Consider the following 21,316-nt stretch of genomic DNA (forward strand, 5'->3'; position numbering starts at 1 on the left):
AACAACGAACTGAGATAAGCCACTGACTCCCGGTTGGAGCAGAAATCCCAGAGGTTTCCCTCGCCCTCAGTGCCTCTCCGTGTCCGACGGCTCCGTGGTGGAAGGATCGCTCCGTGCACCCCACGCCTGCACCCGGGGTGGGGGTTCATCGCAGCCCCCCGGCCGAGCTCCGACCTACGGCTCCCTGCCTTCCCATCGCCCCTCGTATCCCCGATACCCCGACAGAGGCCCTCGGCCCCCTCCCCTGGGTAGGGACACGGTCCCGGTGGGGACACAGCCCGGGATGCCCCCGGTGGGCTGGGGTCGGCTCCGCACCGCTCCCGTCACCTCCCCCGCTACGCACTTTCGCTTTCTCGTCCCAAAATGCGTGAGCGCATTCTGCCTGGCGCCTGGAGACGTCACACACGCTCCCGTTCACCATTGGCGAGGCGGAGGCGAAGGGAGTGAGGGGAGGGTCCGGGAAGACTCAAAAGGGGAGGAGCGGGGTTGCGTTGCGGGTTGTTGTGGTTCCCAGAACGCAGCGCTGTGGCTGTGCGGGATGCTGGGGCTGCTGCTGTGCGCCGTGTGCGGGGCGGCGGGCGGTGAGTGCGGCCGGACCGGGACCCCTCCGTCCCCGTAACCCCACCCCGGGGCTGTGCCCGTGGGACCCCCACCCGCGGCTCACGGCCCCGCTGCGCTCCGGCCCCGCAGAGCTCCATTCCCTGCGGTACTTTGTTACCGCAATGACGGATCCCGGCCCCGGGCTGCCCTGGTTCTTTGAAGTGGGGTACGTGGACGGCGAAATCTTCGTGCACTACGACAGCACCACACGGAGGTTCGTGCCCCGCACCGAGTGGATGAAGGCAGCTGGAGCTGTGGATCCCGAGTACTGGGACAGGAACACCCGGATCGCACAGAGCTACGAGCAGGTTAGCCGCGTGGACCTGGTCAATGTAACACGGAGCTACAACCAGAGCGGCGGTGAGCACGGCCGGCACCGCGGCTCCGTGCTGTGGGATGGGGCTCCATGGCGCAGTGCCGCCCGCACCCCCCAGGGCTGGTCCTGCCCGGCGGCACCGTCCCGGGGCTGCCCGTCACAGCCCCACCGAGCTCGGGGTGCTGCGACCCGGGGGGACCCCAACCCCATCCCCACTACAGTGGGACCCCAGGAGCTGGAGGGGCCCGTCACCGCGTGCCTGGCTGTGTTTCAGGGTCTCACACGGTGCAGCGGATGTATGGCTGTGACATCCTTGAGGATGGCACCACCCGGGGGTATTATCAGGTTGCCTATGATGGGAGAGACTTCATTGCCTTCGACAAAGACACGATGATGTTCACTGCGGCGGTTCCAGAGGCAGATCCCACCAAGAGGACATGGGAAGAAGGCGGTGATGCTGTGAGGAACAAGCTTTACCTGGAGGAAGCCTGTCCACAGTGGCTGCGGAGATACGTAAAGCACGGGAAGGCAGAGCTGGGGAGGACAGGTGAGGGGGGGCTGCGATGTGAGGCTGGAGGTGGGGTGGGGGCTCAGCGTGGGGAGCTCAGCCCGGCCCTCACTGCCGCCCACCTTCAGAGCAACCCGAGGTGCGAGTGTGGGGGAAGGAGGCCGACGGGATCCTGACCTTGTCCTGCCGCGCTCACGGCTTCTACCTGTGGCCCATCGCCGTCAGCTGGGTGAAGGACGGCGCGGTGCTGGGCCAGGACACCCACTCGGGGGGCATCGTGCCCAACAGCGACGGCACCTACCACACCTGGGTCACCATCGATGCGCTGCCGGGGGACGGGGACAAGTACCAGTGCCGCGTGGAGCACGCCAGCCTGCCCCAGCCCGGCCTCTACTCGTGGGGTGAGTGAGGGGATGTGGGGCTGCGGGCTGCCCCTTCCCCTGCTGACAGCCCTGCCTTCCCCCAGAGCGGCCACAGTCCAACGTGGTGCCCATCGTGATGGGGGTCATCACCGTTGTGTCCATTGCCATCATGTCTGGCACTGGATTCACCATCTACAGCCGCCATGCAGGTAAAAGTGGAGGGCTGTAGGAGGACAGTGGGGGCTTTTGGAGGGTTAGGACCTCCCTTGGGAGCCCCCAGCCTGGCTGTGATGTGAACCTGTGCTGATACATTTCTCTGTCTGCAGGGAAGAAGGAGAAAGGCTACAACATGGCACCCAGTGAGTGATGAGGGCAGCGCTGTCCTCCACCTCTGCCCGGTGCCAGGGCAGCGTTGGGGTCCCCACTTTATCCCAGGGTTCCCCTTCCTGGTGCTCGGGGCTGCTCCATGCCCCACAGTGAGCACAGGGCTGGGGCTCATGGCTCTTCTTCTCTTACAGGCCAGGATGGTGCATCCAGCAGCTAAATGCACAGGTGCGGTGTTTGGCTGGGGGTTGGGAGGGGTCCCTGTGCTCCTTGTGGTGCTGCACCAGGGCTGGGCTGCACTGGGAGATCCCCAGAGCAAAGGGTTGGGATGTGAACACAACCCTATCAGACACCATCTCTTCTCATCCCCATAGTGAGCAACCAAACCGTCTGAGTTCTGTGCTTCAGCCTGCAAGGGGCCAACTGGCCATACAAGCACTTGGGATCAGTGATGGACAGAGGCCCATCCCCTCAACCTCTCACATCTCCCTCTGCTTCCAATGCTGTTATGCTTTGCTTGCATGGCTTCTTGTGAAATAAAGCGTTGGGCTGTTTTGTGGTCAGCCTGTCTTTATTCTGTTCTTTGCCGTGCATGCGGTTGGGGTGGATGAGTGGACCTCTCCTCATCCCTCCTTCTCCCATCCTTCACTCTTTGTTCATGGCTCCATCACACACTGCTACCCTCCCTCCTCCCCTTTGCACTCCCTGTGCTATCTACACCGCTTTGGCATGAAGACATGGTTGGAAAGTACATCCCACTTTGGGCTGAGCTGTGCTTCCCCCCCTATAACCCACAGTGCTGCCACAGCCCTATTTTGAGGACAGACACCCAGCTTCCATAACCAACCACACACTGAGGCTGAGCTGCCCACACTCTACATCCCAACCCGCTCCTTTACAAAACATCTCCCCTTTATTCCATACAAATCCCAGAGCATCCCTCTCTTCATATCTTGTAGCTGGTAGCAGAGACACCCACAGCTCCCCGTGTCCCCTGCGGCAGCTGGTGGCCGCAGGGACTGTCAGCACCGGGGACCTCGTCACCTTCCTCCTCTACCAGATGCAGTTCACTGATGTTGTGGAGGTGAGCCCGAGGGGATGCCCATGTCCCCATGTCCCCATGCCACATCCCCTTATCTCCTGGCTGTATCACCACGCTGTCCCCAGGTCCTGCTCCGTTATTACCCCACACTGACAAAGGCCGTGGGCTCTTCAGAGAAGATCTTTGAGTTCCTGGACCGGGAGCCCAAGGTAGCACTCTCGGGGACAATGGCACCCAGTGAGCTGCAGGGCCACCTCCAGCTGGAGGACGTCTGGTTCTCCTACCCTGGGCACCAGGAGCCCGTCCTCAAGGTGGGCACAGGGACAGAGCCAGGGGACACAGGGATGTGGTGGGACAGCGTGACAGGTGTGGGGACACAGCAGGGTGATGAACATGATGGGTGTGAGGAAATGAAGCAAAGAGGTGCAAGGAGGGGGTGGTTTGGGGACGTGGCATTGAGGGCGCAGGGACATGGCAGGGGTGGGTATGTGGCATGGGGACAAGATGAGTGACAGAGACATGGTGGGGAGAGCATGGGTGTATAGATGTGGTCCCAGAGGCATGGGAACAAAACAAGGGACTGGGGGGGGAGGAGGGAAACGGGACAGAAGGACACAGCAGGAAGGCCATGGGGCCGTGAAGGGGTGGGTACAGGGACACCATGGGTGTGACATCCATGTCCCCAGGGTGTATCGCTGGAGCTTCACCCTGGGGAGGTGCTGGCCCTGCATGGACTGCGGTGCCACTGAGTGCCACCAGGGCCGGGGGAGGGACGCAGAAGTGGGAATAAAGCCGCGTGTTTGTAGCCGGGCGGTGCTGGGATGTCAGTCAGAGCGCTGTTGTAAGAAATACAGGAAGAGGGAGGGACGCCCGACAGCCCAAGCAGGAAGAGCGGAGCTCCCAACAATAACAACAAACGGGGGCGGGGTGGGGACGGGAGGGGGTTTAGAGGAAATGAACCAGAAGAGGGCTGGATGGCATCAGAACAATCGTATTTATTTGCGTGTGGGGTACAATGTGGGGGAGTCACAAAGCCGGACGGGGCACAGCAGGGACACGAGAGCGTGGGGAAGGGTGGGAGGAGCGATGTGGAGTGGGTATGTTTGTGGGTGAGGATTGGAAAGGCAGCAGGATCGAGGTGTGGTAGGGGAAGTGCTGCAGGATATCCAGTCTAGTGGGGATATGCAGGGACAGCTCGGAGGAACACTAAGGAGACAACATTCCAAAGCAGAGATGGCTATTGGGAAAATGAAAGCTCATCCAGCATGGGGAGTAGGCAGCCATCAGCGTGGGGTCAAAGAGGGGAGGTGATACATGGGGGCAGTGAGCAGCAGGCGGTCGGGAAGAGGGGAGGGTAGTGAATTTTCAGGACCCTGAGCAGCCAAACCAGGCCACGGTCCCCTCATCCACCCCATCTCCAAGCACAGCACAAAGCAGAATGCAGGCAGGCTGGGCACAGAATGGCCCAACACTTTATTTCTCGGGAAGCAGCACAGGCAAAGCATAACAACATAGGAAGCAGAGGGAAATGTGATAGGTTGAAAGGATGGGGCTGTGTCCATCACCGACCCCAAATGCTCATGTGGCCAGTTGGCTCCTTGCAGGCTGAAGCACAGCACTCAGATGGTGGGGTTGCTCCCTGTGTGGAGGGGAAGAGATGGTGTCTGATCGGGCAGTGTTCACATCCCAACCCTCTGCTCCCTGCAGAGGCCCAGCCCAGCCCCAGTGCAGCACCACAAGGAGCACAGGGACCCCTCCCAACTCCCAGCCCCACACCACACCTTTGCTTGAGCTGCTGGATCGGACATACCGGTCTGTAAGGAAGAAACAGCCATAAGCCCCAGCCCTGTGCTCACTGTGGGGCATGGAACAGCCCCGAGCAACAGGAAGGGGAACCATGGGAGAAAGCGGGGACACCAACGCTGCCCTGGCACCAGGCAGACGTGGGGGACAGCGCTGCCCTCATCACTTACCGCGTGCCTTCTTGTAGACCTTCGACTTCATCTCTGCAGACAGAGAGATGCATCAGCACAGGTTCACATCACAGCCAGGCTGGGGGCTCCCAAGGGAGACCTGGATCCCCCCACAACCTCCACTGTCCTCCTACACCCCCCCTCTTTTTACCTGCATGGCGACTGTAGATGATGAATCCAACAGCAGCCATGATGCCGATGGACACAACAGTGCCAACCATCCCCACCACGATGGGCACCACGTTGGACTGTGGCCGCTCTGGGGGAAGGCAGGGCCGTCAGCAGGGGAAGGGGCAGCCCGCAGCCCCCCAGCCCCACATCCCCTCACTCACCCCACGAGTAGAGGCCGGGCTGGGGCAGGCTGGCGTGCTCCACGCGGCACTGGTACTTGTCCCCGTCCCCTGGCAGCGCCTCGATGGTGACCCAGGTGTGGTAGGTGCCGTCGCTGTTGGGCACGATGCCCCCCGAGTGGGTGTCCTGGCCCAGCACCGCGCCGTCCTTCACCCAGCTGACGGCGATGGGCCGCGGGTAGAAGCCGTGAGCGCGGCAGGACAAGGTCAGGATCCCGTCGGCCTCCTTCCCCCACACTCGCACCTCGGGTTGCTCTGAAGGTGGGCGGCAGTGAGGGCCGGGCTGAGCTCCCGCCCCTCCTCCGGCCTCACACCACGCCCCCCCCTCCCACCCCACTCACCTGTCCTCCCCAGCTCTGCCTTCCCGTGCTCCACGTATCTCCGCAGCCACTTCACACAGGTTTCCTCCAGGTAATGTTTCAACCCCGACGCAACACCGCCTTCCTCCCACGTCCTCTTGGAGGGAACTGCCTCTGGAACCACCGCAGTGAACGTCATCGTGTCTTTGTCGAAGGCAATGAAGTCTCTCCCATCATAGGCACGCTGATAATACCCCCGGGTGGTGCCGTCCTCGAGGATGTCACAGCCATACATCCACTGCCATACGTGAGACCCTGAAACACAGCCGGGCAGGGGTTGTGATGCCCCTCCAGCTCCAGGGGTCCCACTGTAGTGGGGATGGGGTTGGGGTCCCCCCGGGTCGCAGCACCCCGAGCTCGGTGGGGCTGTGACGGGCAGCCCCGGGACGGTGCCGCCGGGCAGGACCAGCCCTGGGGGGTGCGGGCGGCACTGCGCCATGGAGCCCCATCCCACAGCACGGAGCCGAGGTGCCGGCCGTGCTCACCACCGCTCTGGTTGTAGCGCCGTGCTAAATTGCCCAGGCTCGCGCGGTGAATCTGCTCATTGCCCTGTCCTCTCTCCGTCTCCATATCCCAGTACTGCTGGTCCATGTTGGCCGCCATCCACTCGGTGCGGGGCACGAACCTCCGCGCGGTGCTGTCGTAGTGCACGAAGATTTCGCCGTCCACGTACCCAACTTCAAAGAACCAGGGCAGCCCGGGGCCGGGATCCGTCATTCCGGTATCAAAGTAACGCAGGGAATGGAGCTCTGCGGGGCCGGAGCGCAGCGGGGCCGTGAGCCACGGGTGGGGGTCCCACGGGCACAGCCCCGGGGTGGGGTTACGGGGACGGAGGGGTCCCGGTCCGGCCGCACTCACCGCCCGCCGCCCCGCACACGGCGCACAGCAGCAGCCCCAGCATCCCGCACAACCGCAGCGCTGCGCTCCCGGAACCGACGCACCTTCACCGCACCTTCACCTTTTGAGACTTACCTGCCCTTTCCCCCACTCCCATTGGCTCCTCCGCCTCCGTTTCGGCAATGGTGAACGGGAGCGTGTGTGACGTCACCGGGCGCCAGGCAGAAAGTTCTCCCGCAGGTAGGGAAGAGAAACCGAAACCCATATGGAGACACCACCCTGATCCCAAAAGCCCACGGAGACACCAAGAGAGGCTGCAGAGTGTCTTTAATGTCAGCACCACGGCTCAGGGTCGGGGATAGGCCAGCCAGCCTCACCTCTGTCCCAGGGAGGGTGATGGAACAGCTTGTGCTGGATGCCATCTCCAGGCAACTGGGAGAAAAGGAGGTTATCAGGAGTACTCAGCATGGGTTCACCAAGGGGAGGTCGTGCTCGACCAACCTGGTGGCCTTTTATGAAGACGTCACTCGCTGGGTGGACGGGGGGAGAGCGGTAGATGTAGTCTACCTTGATTTCAGTAAGGCTTTTGATACGGTCCCCCATGACATCCTTATAACAAAGCTGAGGAAGTATGGGATAGATGAGTGGACGGTGAAGTGGATCGAGAATTGGCTGACTGGCAGAGTGCAGAGGGTTGTCGTTGGCGGTGCGGTGTCCGGCTGGAGGCCTGTGACTAGCGGTGTCCCCCAGGGGTCTGTGCTGGGTCCGGTCTTGTTCAACATCTTCATCAACGACCTTGATGAGGGGATAGTGACCACCCTCAGCAAGTTTGCTGATGACACGAAGCTGGGAGGATTGGCTGACACGCCTGAAGGCTGTGCGGCCATTCAGAGAGACCTGGACAGGCTGGAGAGCTGGGCAGTAAGAAACCGGATGAGGTTTAACAAAAGCAAGTGTAGAGTCTTGCATCTAGGTAGAAATAATTGCATACACCAGTACAGGCTGGGGGAAGACCTGCTGTAGAGGAGCTCTGCTGAGAGGGACCTGGGCGTCCTGGTGGATGACAGGTTGTCCCTGAGCCAGCAGTGTGCCCTTGTAGCCAAAAAGGCCAATGGCATTCTGGGGTGCATTAAAAAGAGCGTAGCCAGCAGATCGAGGGAGGTGATCCTCCCCCTCTACTCTGCCCTGGTGAGGCCTCATCTGGAATACTGTGTCCAGTTCTGGGCTCCCCAGTACAAAAAAGACAGGGATCTCTTGGAAAGAGTCCAGCGGAGGGCCACAAAGATGGTGAAGGGCCTGGAGCATCTCCCCTATGAGGAGAGACTTAGGGAACTGGGTCTGTTTAGCCTTGAGAAAAGAAGGCTGAGAGGGGACTTGATCCAGGTTTATAAATACCTGAAGTGTGGGAGCCATAGTGGCGAGGCTGGTCTCTTTTCAGAAGTGCGTGGGGACAGGACTAGAGGAAATGGGCTGAAACTTCAGCATAGGAAGTTCCGCACGAATGTGAGGGTGAGGGTGACGGAGCACTGGAACAGGCTGCACAGGGAGGAGGTGGAGTCTCCTTCACTGGAAATATTCAAGACCCGCCTGGACGCCAACCTGTGCAACGTGGTGTAGGGAGCTGCTTTGGCAGGGGGGTTGGACTCAATGATCTCTAGAGGTCCCTTCCAACCCCTATAATTCTGTGATTCTGTGATGGGGACACGCAGGGACAGCTGGTGACAGAAGGTGTCCATCAGATGCTGCCTGCGGGGACGTGGGCTGAGAGATGGGGTCACTCAGCCCTCACTGATGGCAGTGGGGACAGGGTCAGGTTGGGGACGCTGTTACCTGAAGGGTAGTTGTGACCAGGAAGCGGGGTGTAACCTGTTGGGGAAATAGGAGGGGGGTGAGTGGGGTTCTTATCCCATATCCATACAGCTGTACACACAGCCATAACTGAACTGCCAGCCTCACATGTGTTGGCTTCCAGAAGTCAAGTAATTACAATCAACTCAACGACTGATAACTCCTCCGATGACAACGACTGCCTGAGGGCCCCTTAATGGCATCACACGTCACAGTACGGGCAGGGGAGTAATGCAGCTGTGGCATGCAGCTCCCGCTTCTCACACTGCTGCTGCATCACTGCTGATAACTGCAAGGCAGGGCTGCACCCCCTCATCCCCCATCCTTGGTGCCACATTTGGTCCAAAGTACCAGAAGAATTCTGCTCCATCCCACCCCCACGTTGTCATTAAGTTGATTGAAATGATTCAAGTCAAAAATAAAAGCAGACACAAATTAAACTCAAGAGCTGGCAGAACTCCTGGATCCTTTAGAAAAGCATCACACTGGGGTATACAACCAAAAAGAAAAGGTTTTTATTGTGTTTTTATACTATATACTATAAGACTACGCAGTTCAACTGTCAATCATCTCATCAAGTTCAAGAAGGAGCTCATCCACATCCTTCCCTGGGTCCAAGCCAATTTCTGCTTCCAGGTTCCCTCCTGAGATCTCCCCCATGAACTTTTCCAAGTCATCTTCTACAGATAAGGGGGTCTTCCCAGCCCCAGTGGAGCTCAGCTGCTGCGCTTTGGCCACCGATTGGGAAGAAGCTGAAGCTGAACTCGAGTCCTCCGACTGCTCCACAGAGTCTGCTTGGCTTCCCAGCTGCAGTTCCAGGCTTGGGAGAACAAGGAGGAGAACAATCAGCGCACAACATCTCTTAACTGGAGGTACTTATTATTCCTGTGTTGGATTTGGGCATTCTTGAGCCCAACCCCCTGATCCTTCCCACACACCAAAGAGTTTCTGGCTGACGGCAAGACAAAGTGCTTAAGCAAAAGAAGTTGTGCTCCTCACCTGCTGGGGGGTTTCTCTGTGCCAGGCTTGGTGAGCAGGCTGACCTCCGGCAGGGCTGGAGCAGCAGCCTGGCAAGAAGGAAGACAAAGTCAAGGATTCCTCAGGAGATCCTTCCTCTGCAGCGCTTCTCCTTCAGCACTGCTGAGCCTGAACCCAACACGGGGGGCCAAGGGGCTCCTGAAGGACGTCAACAACCACAGGAAGGCTGCAGAGCACCTCAGCTCTTTGCAACAACGCAGCAGGAATGGACCAATCCCTTCACGCCACACAGGAATCCCAGGGCTGCAGAGCACTGTGCACACACTGCCATTCAGCCAGCATCCTGCACACAGCCACTGCTTTGCAAGGAAACCTGCACAACCTTTCAGTTCTCCACCCTTTCTGCAGCACTTGCATCTCAGGCTGAGCCTGACCAGGACAGCACTGACGCTTCCTCCCCTCCTTACCAAAGCTGCTTTTTTAGCTGGAGGCTCCTCATCTTCAGTGCTACTCAGGGCTTTCTCCTGCTTGATTTCTTTTAAGCTTTTCATACGCACTTCTTCCAATGCCTTGATTGGACGCGCTGGCTCTTCCACTTTCACTTGGCCAGGCACAGATGGACGGACAAGTCTCCGCTTCTTGCGCTCACCCTCACCTCTCTTCTCAGGCAGCAGCTCTTCTCTTTTTGGCTTCTCTTCTTCCAGCCCTTTGTGTTTCCTTTCAGCCAGGGCTTCCGACAAGGTTTGCATGGGAACTGCAGGGGAAGGCCTCAGCCCGGAGCTGGGATCCTCCACCTTACAGCACCCTTCTGCCTGGGGGGCAGCTGGGCTTTCTCCTCGCTGATGAGCTCTCTCAAGACGGATCTCTTCCAGAGTTTTCACGTGGATCTCCCCTGCTGGCTTGGCACCCTTCTCTGTCAGCAGCAAGAAAGGAGAAGCGCAAGGATGTCATACCTGCTTATCATCTGTCTGAGCACTAGTACGGCCCTGTCTCTCCTTCAGAGACTTCACGCCTTCAACCACAGAGCAGAACAAAGCAGGGATGCTGCAGCAATGCCAGCTCTGTGCTCCCGTTTCCAAACGGGGCATGAAAAAGAAGTTCAGATCCCAGGGATGAAGAGCTCAGCAAGCACGCAAAGAGAACGCTGCCAGGAAAGAAGAAGCAGAAAGCCTAGAGAATCTGTGCAGCAAACACAGACGACCATTTACCTCTCCTTGCTGCTCTGCCAACCTTGATCCTCTTCCCCAGCCTTTCTGCAAGGCTGCGCTTCAGCGGAAGGCCGCTGACATCAGCTACAGAGAGAAAACAACAACATTCCTCAGCTCATTTCTTGGGAGAAAGGTTTCTACAACAGTCAACCACAAACTTGGTTTCTTCCAAGGGGATGTTCTCAGATTCACCTTTCAGCTGCTACACTTGGGTGCCACTTGGAGTCATCACAGACCCACCACACACTTTCCTCCCTCCTCCTTCAGCACTGCCCTCCCATTGACGTGCAGGCAGCCAAACAACAGCTCACAAGCAGCCCTTACCTACAGAGGATTTCCGTTTTCCAGGTTTCTCAGAAAGATTCAAATGAACCACAAGCTCCTGCCCTAAGACAAAGGAAAAGAAAGGGCTTCTATGACAGAAACCAACATGTCCCAAGTACCTTGACTGTTATTGATCCCTTCCACTTAGGAGCCACCAAATGCAAACAAAGGTACTCAGCATTACCCGGCTTTGCAGACAGCGTCACAGTTCTGACCACTGTCCGCACCTTCTCCTCTGGCACAGGAACAGTCCGAGATTGGAGCGGATGAGCAGGAACTGCTGAAGGCCCTTCTGATCCAAGGGAACAAACAGACAGTGTTTACAACCAGGAAAAGAAAAGCCACTGCCAACAACAAAAACCAACCTGACAGAACCGTCACAAAGACCAAAGCGCATTTGTTACTCATCGCTGTCCAAGATGCAACAACCACTGCACGTCCATAAGAGAGGTGACTAATTGGCCTCCAATTTGCTCTTGCAGTCCCCATCTAGAAGAGCAGCTGTCTGGATCTCAAACACCACGTTGCATGCTGAAGTAGCTCGATACCCCCAGCTAAAAATCCAAGTCTATCTCTCATGTAGCTCCCAGCCACCAGCAACTGCTGCTCCAAAACCAGCAGTGCAAGATCAAGGTTCCCTTCTGTGAACGGCTCTATTCCCCAACACAGTGCCAGCTATCTGGCTATGATCAGAAGGATCACAAAGTAGGGCAAATGAACTCACCGCTTGGTTGTTTTCTTTTGTCCTTTTGTTTCTTCCCTTTGATTCCTTCAGGTGTTTTGATTTCAGCATTCAAAGTGTCATCTGGGAACACAGAGCAGTGAATGAGACTGAGGGACAGAGGCACACGCTGAGGACCACAGCTCTGCAAACTGCCTCCTGCTCAGAAGCAGCCATAAGAAACCCTGTCAGCAACCCTACGTTCTGTTGTGTTTGTGCAATGAATTGCTTTGGAGTGAACTGGCAAGTTCTTCTGATTCATCCTGGAATACCTTGTTTGGTATCAGCATTCGATTTCCCAGTGGAAATGATCTGCAATCCATCCTGCTTTTCTTCAGCTGGTTGCTGGACAGCTGGTTTTGTTTCTTCTCCCTTCTCAGCAAGCTGGTCTGGAGAGGGAAAGAAACAATCAGCCTCTTCACTTACGCAGTAGGAATTCAACCAGATTTCCCACCTGTATGGAGCTCATACAATGACACTTCAGACCACAGTTCATATTCTTAAGGACAAACCTAGTGATTACAGATGGGTTCCTTATTTCAACAGCCGTACTTACCTGGTAAACCCACAGAAGCAGTCTAAGATTCCAACCATAACATCAAAAGCCACAATCAAGATCCAAAGCAGCAACAACCACACTCACCATGAGCATCACCATCTGCAGCATTGATTCCAGCTGCAGGATGTGTAGGGCTTGGGACATTCTCGGAGTTGTCCCCTTCCATCACTGCCCTCAACTGTGGAGAGGGATTGGACTGCACGGAAAGCTTGCTCTGCTGCAGTGTTGGCTGAGCTGCCTTCAGATCGTCGCCTGCAGACTCTGCTGGACTTGGCAGTGGAGCTACAGGAAGGAAAGGATCATCAGGAATGGAAAACTTGCATCCTAACCTTACAAGCACTGCACAAACATGGCAAGCAAGGCTGAAAACCCGCACAGATCAATGCTGAGTCTCCAGTTGCCCATCCACCCGGCTACTCTGGGAACAAAGAAATCCCCCCCTACACAACATTCATCTCCCTGTCACCCAGTCAAAGCTTCATTGCAGGCAAACAACCTGCAAGGCAAAGGCCACAGGAGCAGAGAGAAGCCGAGCAGGCAAGACAAAACTGAACTCTCAGAAGCACCCAAAGTTCAGCTGGGCACCCATCTATCAGCTCACCATGAACGTTCCCTGGCACTCTTGACCACACTACACCCACCTGTGAGCAATAGAGTTCATCTTTCGTCCCTAACCAAGACCAACTCACTTTGGCTGGGTGGTAAGAAAAGCCCATTGAGGTGCCGTCCCTTGGTGTGATGAAAGGCACAGTTGGATTTCTGGCAGCCTCCTGGCTGGTTCTCCCAGTAGCAGGGAATCTCACTGCGTTTTTTCTGAGGACGGAAAGGAAGAAAAGCTGCTGGTCATGCGGACCTCAGATTTGCAAAGGGAGACTGAGCTGCAGATGATGCCAGTGAGCAGACTGCCACAAAGCAGCACTCCAACACCACTCTGAAGCGTGCGCAGGCTGGGAGCACTGGGCTCACTCAGCTTTCCTAGCATGCTGTGGGTGAGGACACCAGTTGAGAAGGGCTTCAACTAACACACCTTGCAGAATGCCTGTCTGATGCATGTGCTTCTTTAGCAGCTGTGGACAGAACACTGTTGGGATCTACTACAGGAATGTCCTGCTCTGATTTACCAATGCCATTGAGCTCTCTTCCCTCTGCTTCCTCCCAGCCCCCTCTTCACAATTTCAACCATCCTCATCTCAAAGCAAATGAACCTAATCTGCACAAGCCCATTCAGCCCAGCTGAAGCAATGAGAAGTGGGTTTGGTGATGAACTCTGAGCAGCCAACACTCACCTGGATCTTCATGTGCCTGAACCTGCAGACCTTCCTGAAGCAGCGGCCCTCCTTCCACAGCGTGCAGATGGTTTCATTGCCCAAAGCAGCTTCACAGTGCCGGAAGCGACACTTGTCTCCCTGGAACCCAATGGAAACACAGAGAGGAAAATGCAATAGTACAACCTGAGAACTGGCTGTGCTTTGAGCTCACTTTTAGCTCATTGCCCTATTGCGCAGTGCAATGAGTTATTCAGTTTGCCCAAGATCAGTAATGCTTCTACCTATTGCACCCCGTCCTCTGAACTGAAGAAATGAAAGAAATGAATGAAACAACCCAAGCAGACCTTGTTACAAGTGGAATAGAAGTAGAAATAGCAATCCTCTCCTTTCTTCGACATTCTGGACGAGCTCCCAGAAGCAGTTCTGCTCTCGGGGATCTCTGTGCAGCTCTTCCTCTGCTCTCTCAAAGAGCTGGCTCGTGCTTCCTTGCACTGAGCGTCTTCTACTGCCTTGATCAGTGAAATCTTCTGTTGAAAAGGAACCCTGAGCAAAACAGCAACAAGCAGAAAAGAATGAGGAATGCCCACCCATCTTCCCAGCTTTCTCCTGTTCATTCCATCAGTCTCTCAGGAGCAGTTGTTTCCAAACATTGCCCTCCTCAACACTGGTCAAACTAGAGGAACATCAGCCTGACTCAGCACGGAGCCCCTGGGGGTGCACGGCTGCAAGGCCTCCAATGGAGCCCCTCCAACTGGATGGCAAAGTTTCCTTCCCTCCTCCAATCCCGATAGAAATGCTGCCTTGTTACCTTTAGTACCTTCCCATCAGATTCCTCTCTGGCACATTCCTATGCTCCTAACAACCTCAGTGCTGCCCAGCACAGACGCCGGGCACCAACACGGCTCTGGACTCTGCACCGTGGAACACCCACCCAGCTCAGCACTTCTGTTCTGCTCACAATGGGAAGGGTTCTGGAATCGGGAGCATCAAGTGCACTAGAAATACCTCACGTCCCTCCGTTCCTTACAAGCCCTTCCCTTTGGAAACAAGAGAACCCCAGACACATCTGTTAGCACAGCAGCCCAAATGCTAACCAGAAACCAAGCACGGAGCCCTGAGAGCTACAGCCCTTGGCACCTGGCAGTGCCATCAAGGGTTGGAAAGGCAGCGCCCCATTGTGCTGAGGACCAAGAGCCGGTTCAGACAACAGAAGCATTTGTCCACATTTCTGACATGAAGGCTGTCACCTCCCGATCCGGCCACAAGTCAAGGCTGCCGAGTGCAATACCGTGCCTCCGCACACAGGGAACAGATGGGACTCACACACAGTGTGTAACGCCGAAAGGACCAGTTTAATGCTGTGCCACAAACCCCATATACTGGTACATGTGACCTCCCTGACTCCAGCCCTGGTGCACGCAGGCACCACCTACCCAATACCCAGCAGCGTGGAGCACGCCAGCCTGCCCCAGCCCGGCCTCTACTCGTGGGGTGAGTGAGGGGATGTTGGACTGGGGGGCTCCGGGCTGCCCCTTCCCCTGCTGACGGCCTTGCCTTCCCCAACAGTGGTCATAGGCCAGCTTGGTGCCCATCGTGGTGGGGGTGGTCGTTGCCATTGTGGCCATTGCCATCATGGCTGATGTTGGATGCATCTTCTACAGATGCCACGCAGGTAAAATTTGAGGGCTGTAGGAGGACAGTGGGAGCCGTAGGGGGGATCTGGGATTCCCTCAGGAGTCCCCAGCCTGGCTGTGATGTGAACCTGTGCTGATGCATCTCTCTGTCTGCAGGGAAGAAGGAGAAAGGCTACAACGTTGTGCCCAGTGAGTGATGAGGGCAGCGCTGTCCCCCACCTCTGCCTGGTGTCCGGGCAGCGTTGGGGTCCCCACTTTCTCACAGTGTTCCCCTTCCTGTTGCTTGGGGCTGCTCCATGCCCCACAGTGAGCACAGGGATGGGGCTCATGGCTGTGAGAGTCCTCCCTTGTTTTCTGGCTCCAAGCTTGCTTCCTGAGGTGTTTCTTGTGATCAGACTCTCACTGATTCATGGAGGTGGCAAGTCATGGGTGCTACTGTGGGACAATCCACATCGCTTTGTGGATCACTCCAAGAAGAGCTGACTCAACTGATTTGGATTCCAGCTGTCACTCCAAAGAGAGCTGACTTGACCACTTTGGACCTATTTATAAGTTGGTGCTACCATTGGAAATTGTCGTCATGGTCACCATCATCATCAGTGGAACAACAACGCCTGACGACCCACCACTACTGAAGATCAATGACTGAACTACAAACCTCAGTGGATCCATGGTGCTGACTATCTCCCTCTTGCTTCCTACAGAGACTCCTTGCTTCTACTTCCTATTTATACTATTGCCTGTCTTTCCTTCCCCATCACCCTACACCATAATAGCGTCCGTCCTCCCCTTCCCCATCTCCCTGATAAGGTCTTGTAATAAACTGGTCGGACCAACATATGAACTGCTGTTTCTTAATCTCATGCCATGTATACATATATCAAAGAACCTTGCCTCCCTCCTATAAAATGGAGTGAGACAGATAAGACTGAAGATAAGCTCTTCTTATCTTACAGGCCAGGAAGGTGGAACCAGCAACTCCAGTAAGGCTGCAGTGTGGGGATGGGGGTTGGAAAGGTCCCTGTGCTCCTTGTGCTCCTTGCAGTGCTGCACCAGGGCTGGGCTGGGCCTCTGCAGGGAGCAAAGGGTTGGGATGTGAACACGACCCTATAGGACACCATCTCTCCTTTTCCACACAGGGAGCAACCAAACCAACTGAGTGCTGTTCTACAGCCTGCAAGGAGCCAACTGGCCACACGAGCCTTTGGGATCAGTGATGGACACTGCCCCATCCTTGTAATGTCTCTCATATCCTTCTGCTTCCCATGCTGACAGCAGCACTCTGCCTGCACCTCTTGCAATGAAATAAAGCCCCACATCGATGCACTGCTCTGTGCTCCGCCTGTTTGCAGTGTCCTCTGGGCCCTGCTTGGGGACGGGGTACTTGAGGGGTCTGCGTTTTGGTTTGGCTCCTCTGGGTGCAGATGTGTCCCCCTGCTGATTACCCACCACCCTCCCCTCATCCCTCCTCCGCCCATCCCTCACTCTTTGCTCATGGCTCCATCACACACTGCTGCTCTCCCTCCTCCCCTTTGCACTCCCTGTGCTATCTGCACCGCTTTGGCATGAAGACATGGCTGGAAAGTTCATCCAGCTTTGGGCTGAGCAGTGCTACCCCCCCATAACCCACAGTGCTGCCACAGCCCTATTTTGAGGACAGACACCCAGCTTCCATAACCAACCACACACTGAGGATGAGCTGCCCACACTCTACATCCCAACCCGCTCCTTTACAAAACATCTCCCCTTTATTCCATACAAATCCCAGAGCATCCCTCTCTTCATATCTTGTAGCTGGTAGCAGAGACACCCACAGCTCCCCGTGTCCCATCGCATCCCACTCCAGCTGCCCTGTGCTCCTCAGTGCTGCAGCAGCCGGCTGTAGGGTCCAGCGCGGGTCCTCAGCTCGGTGGGTGTCCCCATCTCAGCCACCGTGCCGTGCTCCAGCACCACAACACGGTCTGCCTTCTCCAGCATCCGGGGTTGATGGCTGATGAGCAGCACCGTCCGGTCCCCCCCGTTCCGTACCCATTGCTGTAGCTGTAGGACACACCGCTGCCCATCAGCACATGCTGCATTGCTAGACCCCCCTCCCCAACCCCCACACGCTGCTCAGTGCTCACCATCACATCGCCGTCCCCATCCGGGGCACTGGTGGCTTCATCGAGGATGAGGACGGTGGGACGCCGCACCAAAGCGCGGGCGATGGCGATGCGCTGCTTCTGCCCCGCCGACAGCTGCCCCCCTCTCTCCCCTACATCTGTAGGATGGGGGTGGGGTCAGTGTGGTCAGACACCTGGGTTCCCCCCCCCCCCATCCATCTCCTCATCACTCACCGGTGTCGAATCCTTGCTCCAGCGCAGAGATGAAGCCCAAAGCACCTGCAGCTCTTGCAGCTGCTACGATCTCCTCCTCCTCACAGTCCTCCAGCCCATAGGCAATGTTATCCCGAATGGAGCCGGAGAAGAGCACGGGTTCCTGCCCCACCAGTGCCACCTGCCCCAGGGCAGAGGCTCAGCACCAGCACCACTCAATGCAGCCACATCTCCCCCGACACCCCACCTCCTCACCTGGCGGTGCAGGTAGCGATGCTCATAGTCCCGCAGCGGCACCCCATCCAGCAGCACCTCCCCAGCCTTGGGCTCATAGAATCTCTCCAGCAGTGCCACGCAGGTGCTCTTCCCGCTGCCATTCAGCCCTGCCAACGCTGTCACCTCTCCGGGGCGCAGCTCAAAGGTGACGTCTTGCAGGACAAGGTGCTCGGGGCGAGCGGGGTAGGCAAAGGACACCCGATGGAAGGTGATGTGGCCCTGCAGCTGGGTGGGCACTTAGGTGCCACCAGTGCCCACAGCTCGCTCCCGGTCCAGGTAATCAAAGACCTTGCATGCAGCTGCTGCATTGCTCAGAAGGTCACCGTAGCAGTATGCCAGCGCCTGCATGGAACAGCACCCGGTGTGGGTACACAGGGATGTGACCCCAATCATGGGGATCCAGTGGCAGAGGACTCACTGCCCAACCTCACCTGCACGCAGCTGCCAGCATTAGTCTGGTAGAGGATGAAGGCAACGAGGCCGCCAGCAGTGAGGGTCCCATCACGGAGCTGCTGGTGCCCACAGTACAGCACCAGAGCCTGCACAGCCAACTGCAGCGCCTGCAGAGATGGGGCTGAGCAGGGATGCCCCCATCCCACCCGGACACAGGGGTGTCCCCTCGTGCCAGCCTCACCCTCCGGATGAGAAGGAATATGGCCTTCTCTGTGTCCCTCTGGTCCCGCAGCTGTAGGGTCTTGTCCAGTGCCTGTCTGTAGCGGCGCTCCTCCTCTTCCTCGCCATTGAAGACCCGTACTGTCTCAATGGAAGAGATGGACTCCTGCACTGCTGCTCCAGTGTTGGCTGCTGCATCCAGCACGGCCCGCTGCAGCATCTGGTTGGGGACAGTGGGTGTCAGCACCCATAGGATGGCCAAGTCCTCACCGTCCCACTTTCATTCCTGCCCTGCTCTTCTCTGCCATCTCATCCCCATCCTGCTCTCCCCACTCCCGCTGTTCCCATCCCATTGCAGCTGACCCCATCCCTGCCATCCTGACCCCACATTCCCCACCTCACTATCCCCACTCCCACTGCTCCCTTCCCATTGCCATTGTCTCCATCCCTGCCAGCCCATCCCCACCATCCCATTCCCTCCATCACCTGGTGCCGGCTGTCGTAGACTTTCCGTGTGGCGACAGCGAGCGGCACTTCGAGCAGTGCCAGCAAAGTCAGGCGTGGGGACAAGCCCAGCATGAAGGCACAGAGCCCCAACACCTGCCCCAGCGTCCGCAGCATGACATTGATGTTGAGTGTCAACACGTTGCTCGCCAGCGTCACGTCGGTGGTCAGCCGGGAGGACAAGTCAGCTGCGGGGTTGAGTGGGGTGAGCTGGGAGTGCAGCATAGGGAAAGGGACAAAGGTGTCCCCAGTCTGTACCTGCTGTGGTCTTCTGGAAGAAGGCGAGGTCTCGGTAAACCAGGCTGGAGAAGAGCTGGTCGCGGGTGCGCAAAACGAACCGGTACCTGATGAAGGTGAAGAGCCCACCGCGACAACCGGCAAACAGAGTGCTGGAAAGGAATTGGGGGTTGACCACAAAATACATCAGGGGGGTCAATGGAGAGTCCAGAACCCTTCAGACAATTGCCAAGGGTCAGTGAAGAGCCCGAAAGCCATCAAGCAACCACCAAAGTTCAATGGAGGCCCCAGAACCCAGCAGGCAACTGCTAGGGTTGGAAGGGGTCTGGGAATGGAGACCCTAAAAGCCATCAGACCAACACTAGCAGTTGGAGGGGTCCAGGGACAGAGATGCCCAAATTCATCAGACAACCAATAGGGGTTGGCTACATTTGGGGATGGAGACCCCAGATGCCCTCAGATGACCACCAGGAATGGAAAGAGACCCCCAAACCCATTAGATGACCACCAGGAATGGAAAGAGACCCCCAAACCCATTAGATGACCACCAGGGGTGGACAGAAACCCCCAAACCCATCAGACGACCACCAGAGGTGGATGGGATTTTGTGGAGAGATACAGGATCCCTACCTGCTGGCAGAGGCCAGGCACATGAGGCCGACAGCAGCAGTGAAGGCGGTGAGCCCATCCCCCTGTCGGAGGACATCCAGGGCCTTCCCAGTGAAGTAGGGCACTGAGGTCTCACTCAGTGCAGCCAAGGCGAGGAAGATGAAGGCACAGCTGAGGAGGGGCCACTCGAGCAAGGCAAGGGCCAGCAACCTCCTCAGGGCCACCCAGGCCTCTGCATCCTTTGCCCCCACAGCCGCAGTGGGGGCCAGGAGGCTCCAGGTGAGCAATGCCACCACAGCTGTCCCGTGGGTCAGCACCAGCCAGGATGGTGTGGCCGTGGCCAGCAGCACCGGGGCGGCTCCAGGCAGCCCCATGTAGCCCCGTAGGGTCAGGAAGATGGCTGGGGTCAGGCTCAGCAGCACTGCAGCCCCATGGGGTTCTTTTGGGGCCAGCAGCCTCCCGGCCCCCCCCAGCACCAGGAGGCGCAGTCCAGCCTCCAGCCAGGAGCCCACTCGGCCCAACTGGGCCAGTGCTGGGAAGAAGTGGGTCAGGACCAACATAAGGGCCAGGTCGGCCAGGAGCAGCGTGCACGACAGGCGCAGAATGTGGGGTGGCACGGCCATGGCTGCAGGGTGGAGACCCCCAGAGCCTCTGGTGCACAGCTGGACTGGGTGGGCTCCCTGGGGTGCTCCTGGTGCAGGTCCTCAGCTCCTCTCAGTGCCTGGAACACACAGCAGAACTTTGAGAATGGCCCCCCAGTTCCAGCCTGGCTCCCCTATAGCCCTGCCTGGAGCAAACACCAGCAGCCACCAGACTCCACCAGCCTCCTTCAGCCCCACACCAGTCCACTCCAGACCCTACCAGACCCCCCAGCCCCCTATCAGTCCACTCCAGTCCATACCAGCCCCCTATCAGTCCACTCCAGCCCCCCCCAGCAACCCCCCCCAGCCCACTCCAGCTCCTAACAGCCCCCTCCAGCTTCCCACCAGTCCACTCCAGCCCCTACCAGCCCCCCATCAGTCTCTCACCAGCCCACTCCAGCCCTGTCCAGTCCACTCCAGCCTCTACCAGCCCCACCACCAATCCACTCCAGCCCCTCCAGCCACCCACCAGTCCCCTTCAGTCCCCCTCCAGCCCCTACCAGCCCTGTCCAGCTCCCCACCATTCCACTCCAGCCCCCTCCAGCCCCTACCAGTCCCTTCCAGCCCCCCCACCAATCCTCTCCAGCCCCCATCAGCCCCCTTCAGCCCCCCTCCAGCTCCCCACCAGTCCACTCCAGCCCCTACCAGTCCCCCACCAGCCCCATGTAGCCCCCCTCTAGTCCACTCCAGCTCCTACCAGCCCCCTCCTGCCCCCTCCCAGTCCACCCCAACCCCCTCTAGCCCCACCACCAATCCACTCCAGCCCCCTTCAGTCTCCCTCCAGCTCCTACCAGCCCCCTCCAGCCCCTCACCGCCGCCGCTCCCCATCTCCTCCCCGCTCCGCCGTTACTTTCGCTTTCCATTGCCCCTCCTCTCTCCAAACTATTCCGTTCCGATCTGCCTGGCAACTG

General features: G+C 57.8%; 3 protein-coding genes and 1 pseudogene across 3 annotated transcripts; 1 reads left to right on the forward strand and 3 right to left on the reverse strand.

The window, feature by feature from the left end:
- The first annotated feature begins 501 nt into the window (after nt 1-501).
- LOC140263079 (class I histocompatibility antigen, F10 alpha chain-like) lies at nt 502-16,696 on the forward strand. The gene is made up of 10 exons (XM_072357821.1): nt 502-581; nt 691-908; nt 1,262-1,463; nt 1,553-1,825; nt 1,891-1,995; nt 2,113-2,145; nt 2,305-2,338; nt 2,485-3,194; nt 3,278-3,463; nt 15,716-16,696. The coding sequence occupies exons 1-7, from the start codon at nt 539-541 to the stop codon at nt 2,328-2,330; spliced, it is 900 nt and encodes a 299-aa protein (XP_072213922.1). The 5' UTR covers nt 502-538; the 3' UTR covers nt 2,331-2,338; nt 2,485-3,194; nt 3,278-3,463; nt 15,716-16,696.
- LOC140263062 (class I histocompatibility antigen, F10 alpha chain-like) lies at nt 4,128-6,977 on the reverse strand. Its single transcript, XM_072357799.1, has 8 exons — nt 6,693-6,977; nt 6,320-6,583; nt 5,817-6,089; nt 5,458-5,730; nt 5,277-5,384; nt 5,126-5,158; nt 4,934-4,966; nt 4,128-4,791 (listed from the first exon to the last, which is right to left on the reverse strand). Exons 1-8 carry the CDS (start codon nt 6,733-6,735, stop codon nt 4,772-4,774), a joined length of 1,047 nt encoding a protein of 348 aa, XP_072213900.1. The 5' UTR covers nt 6,736-6,977; the 3' UTR covers nt 4,128-4,771.
- Nucleotides 9,075-14,119, reverse strand: LOC140263002 (zinc finger CCCH domain-containing protein 11A-like). The gene is given in 12 exon segments (XM_072357734.1): nt 9,075-9,339; nt 9,519-9,586; nt 9,965-10,501; nt 10,692-10,789; nt 11,030-11,092; nt 11,214-11,321; nt 11,754-11,834; nt 12,023-12,139; nt 12,388-12,591; nt 12,999-13,122; nt 13,596-13,715; nt 13,922-14,119. Coding segments are annotated over 12 exon segments (1,839 nt in total). The 5' UTR covers nt 13,976-14,119.
- Nucleotides 16,697-21,307, reverse strand: LOC140263041 (antigen peptide transporter 2-like; annotated as a pseudogene).
- Between the last annotated feature and the right edge of the window lie 9 nt (nt 21,308-21,316).

Source organism: Excalfactoria chinensis, chromosome 27, assembly GCF_039878825.1.
Source record: "Excalfactoria chinensis isolate bCotChi1 chromosome 27, bCotChi1.hap2, whole genome shotgun sequence".
Classification (NCBI taxonomy): Eukaryota; Metazoa; Chordata; class Aves; order Galliformes; family Phasianidae; genus Excalfactoria; species Excalfactoria chinensis.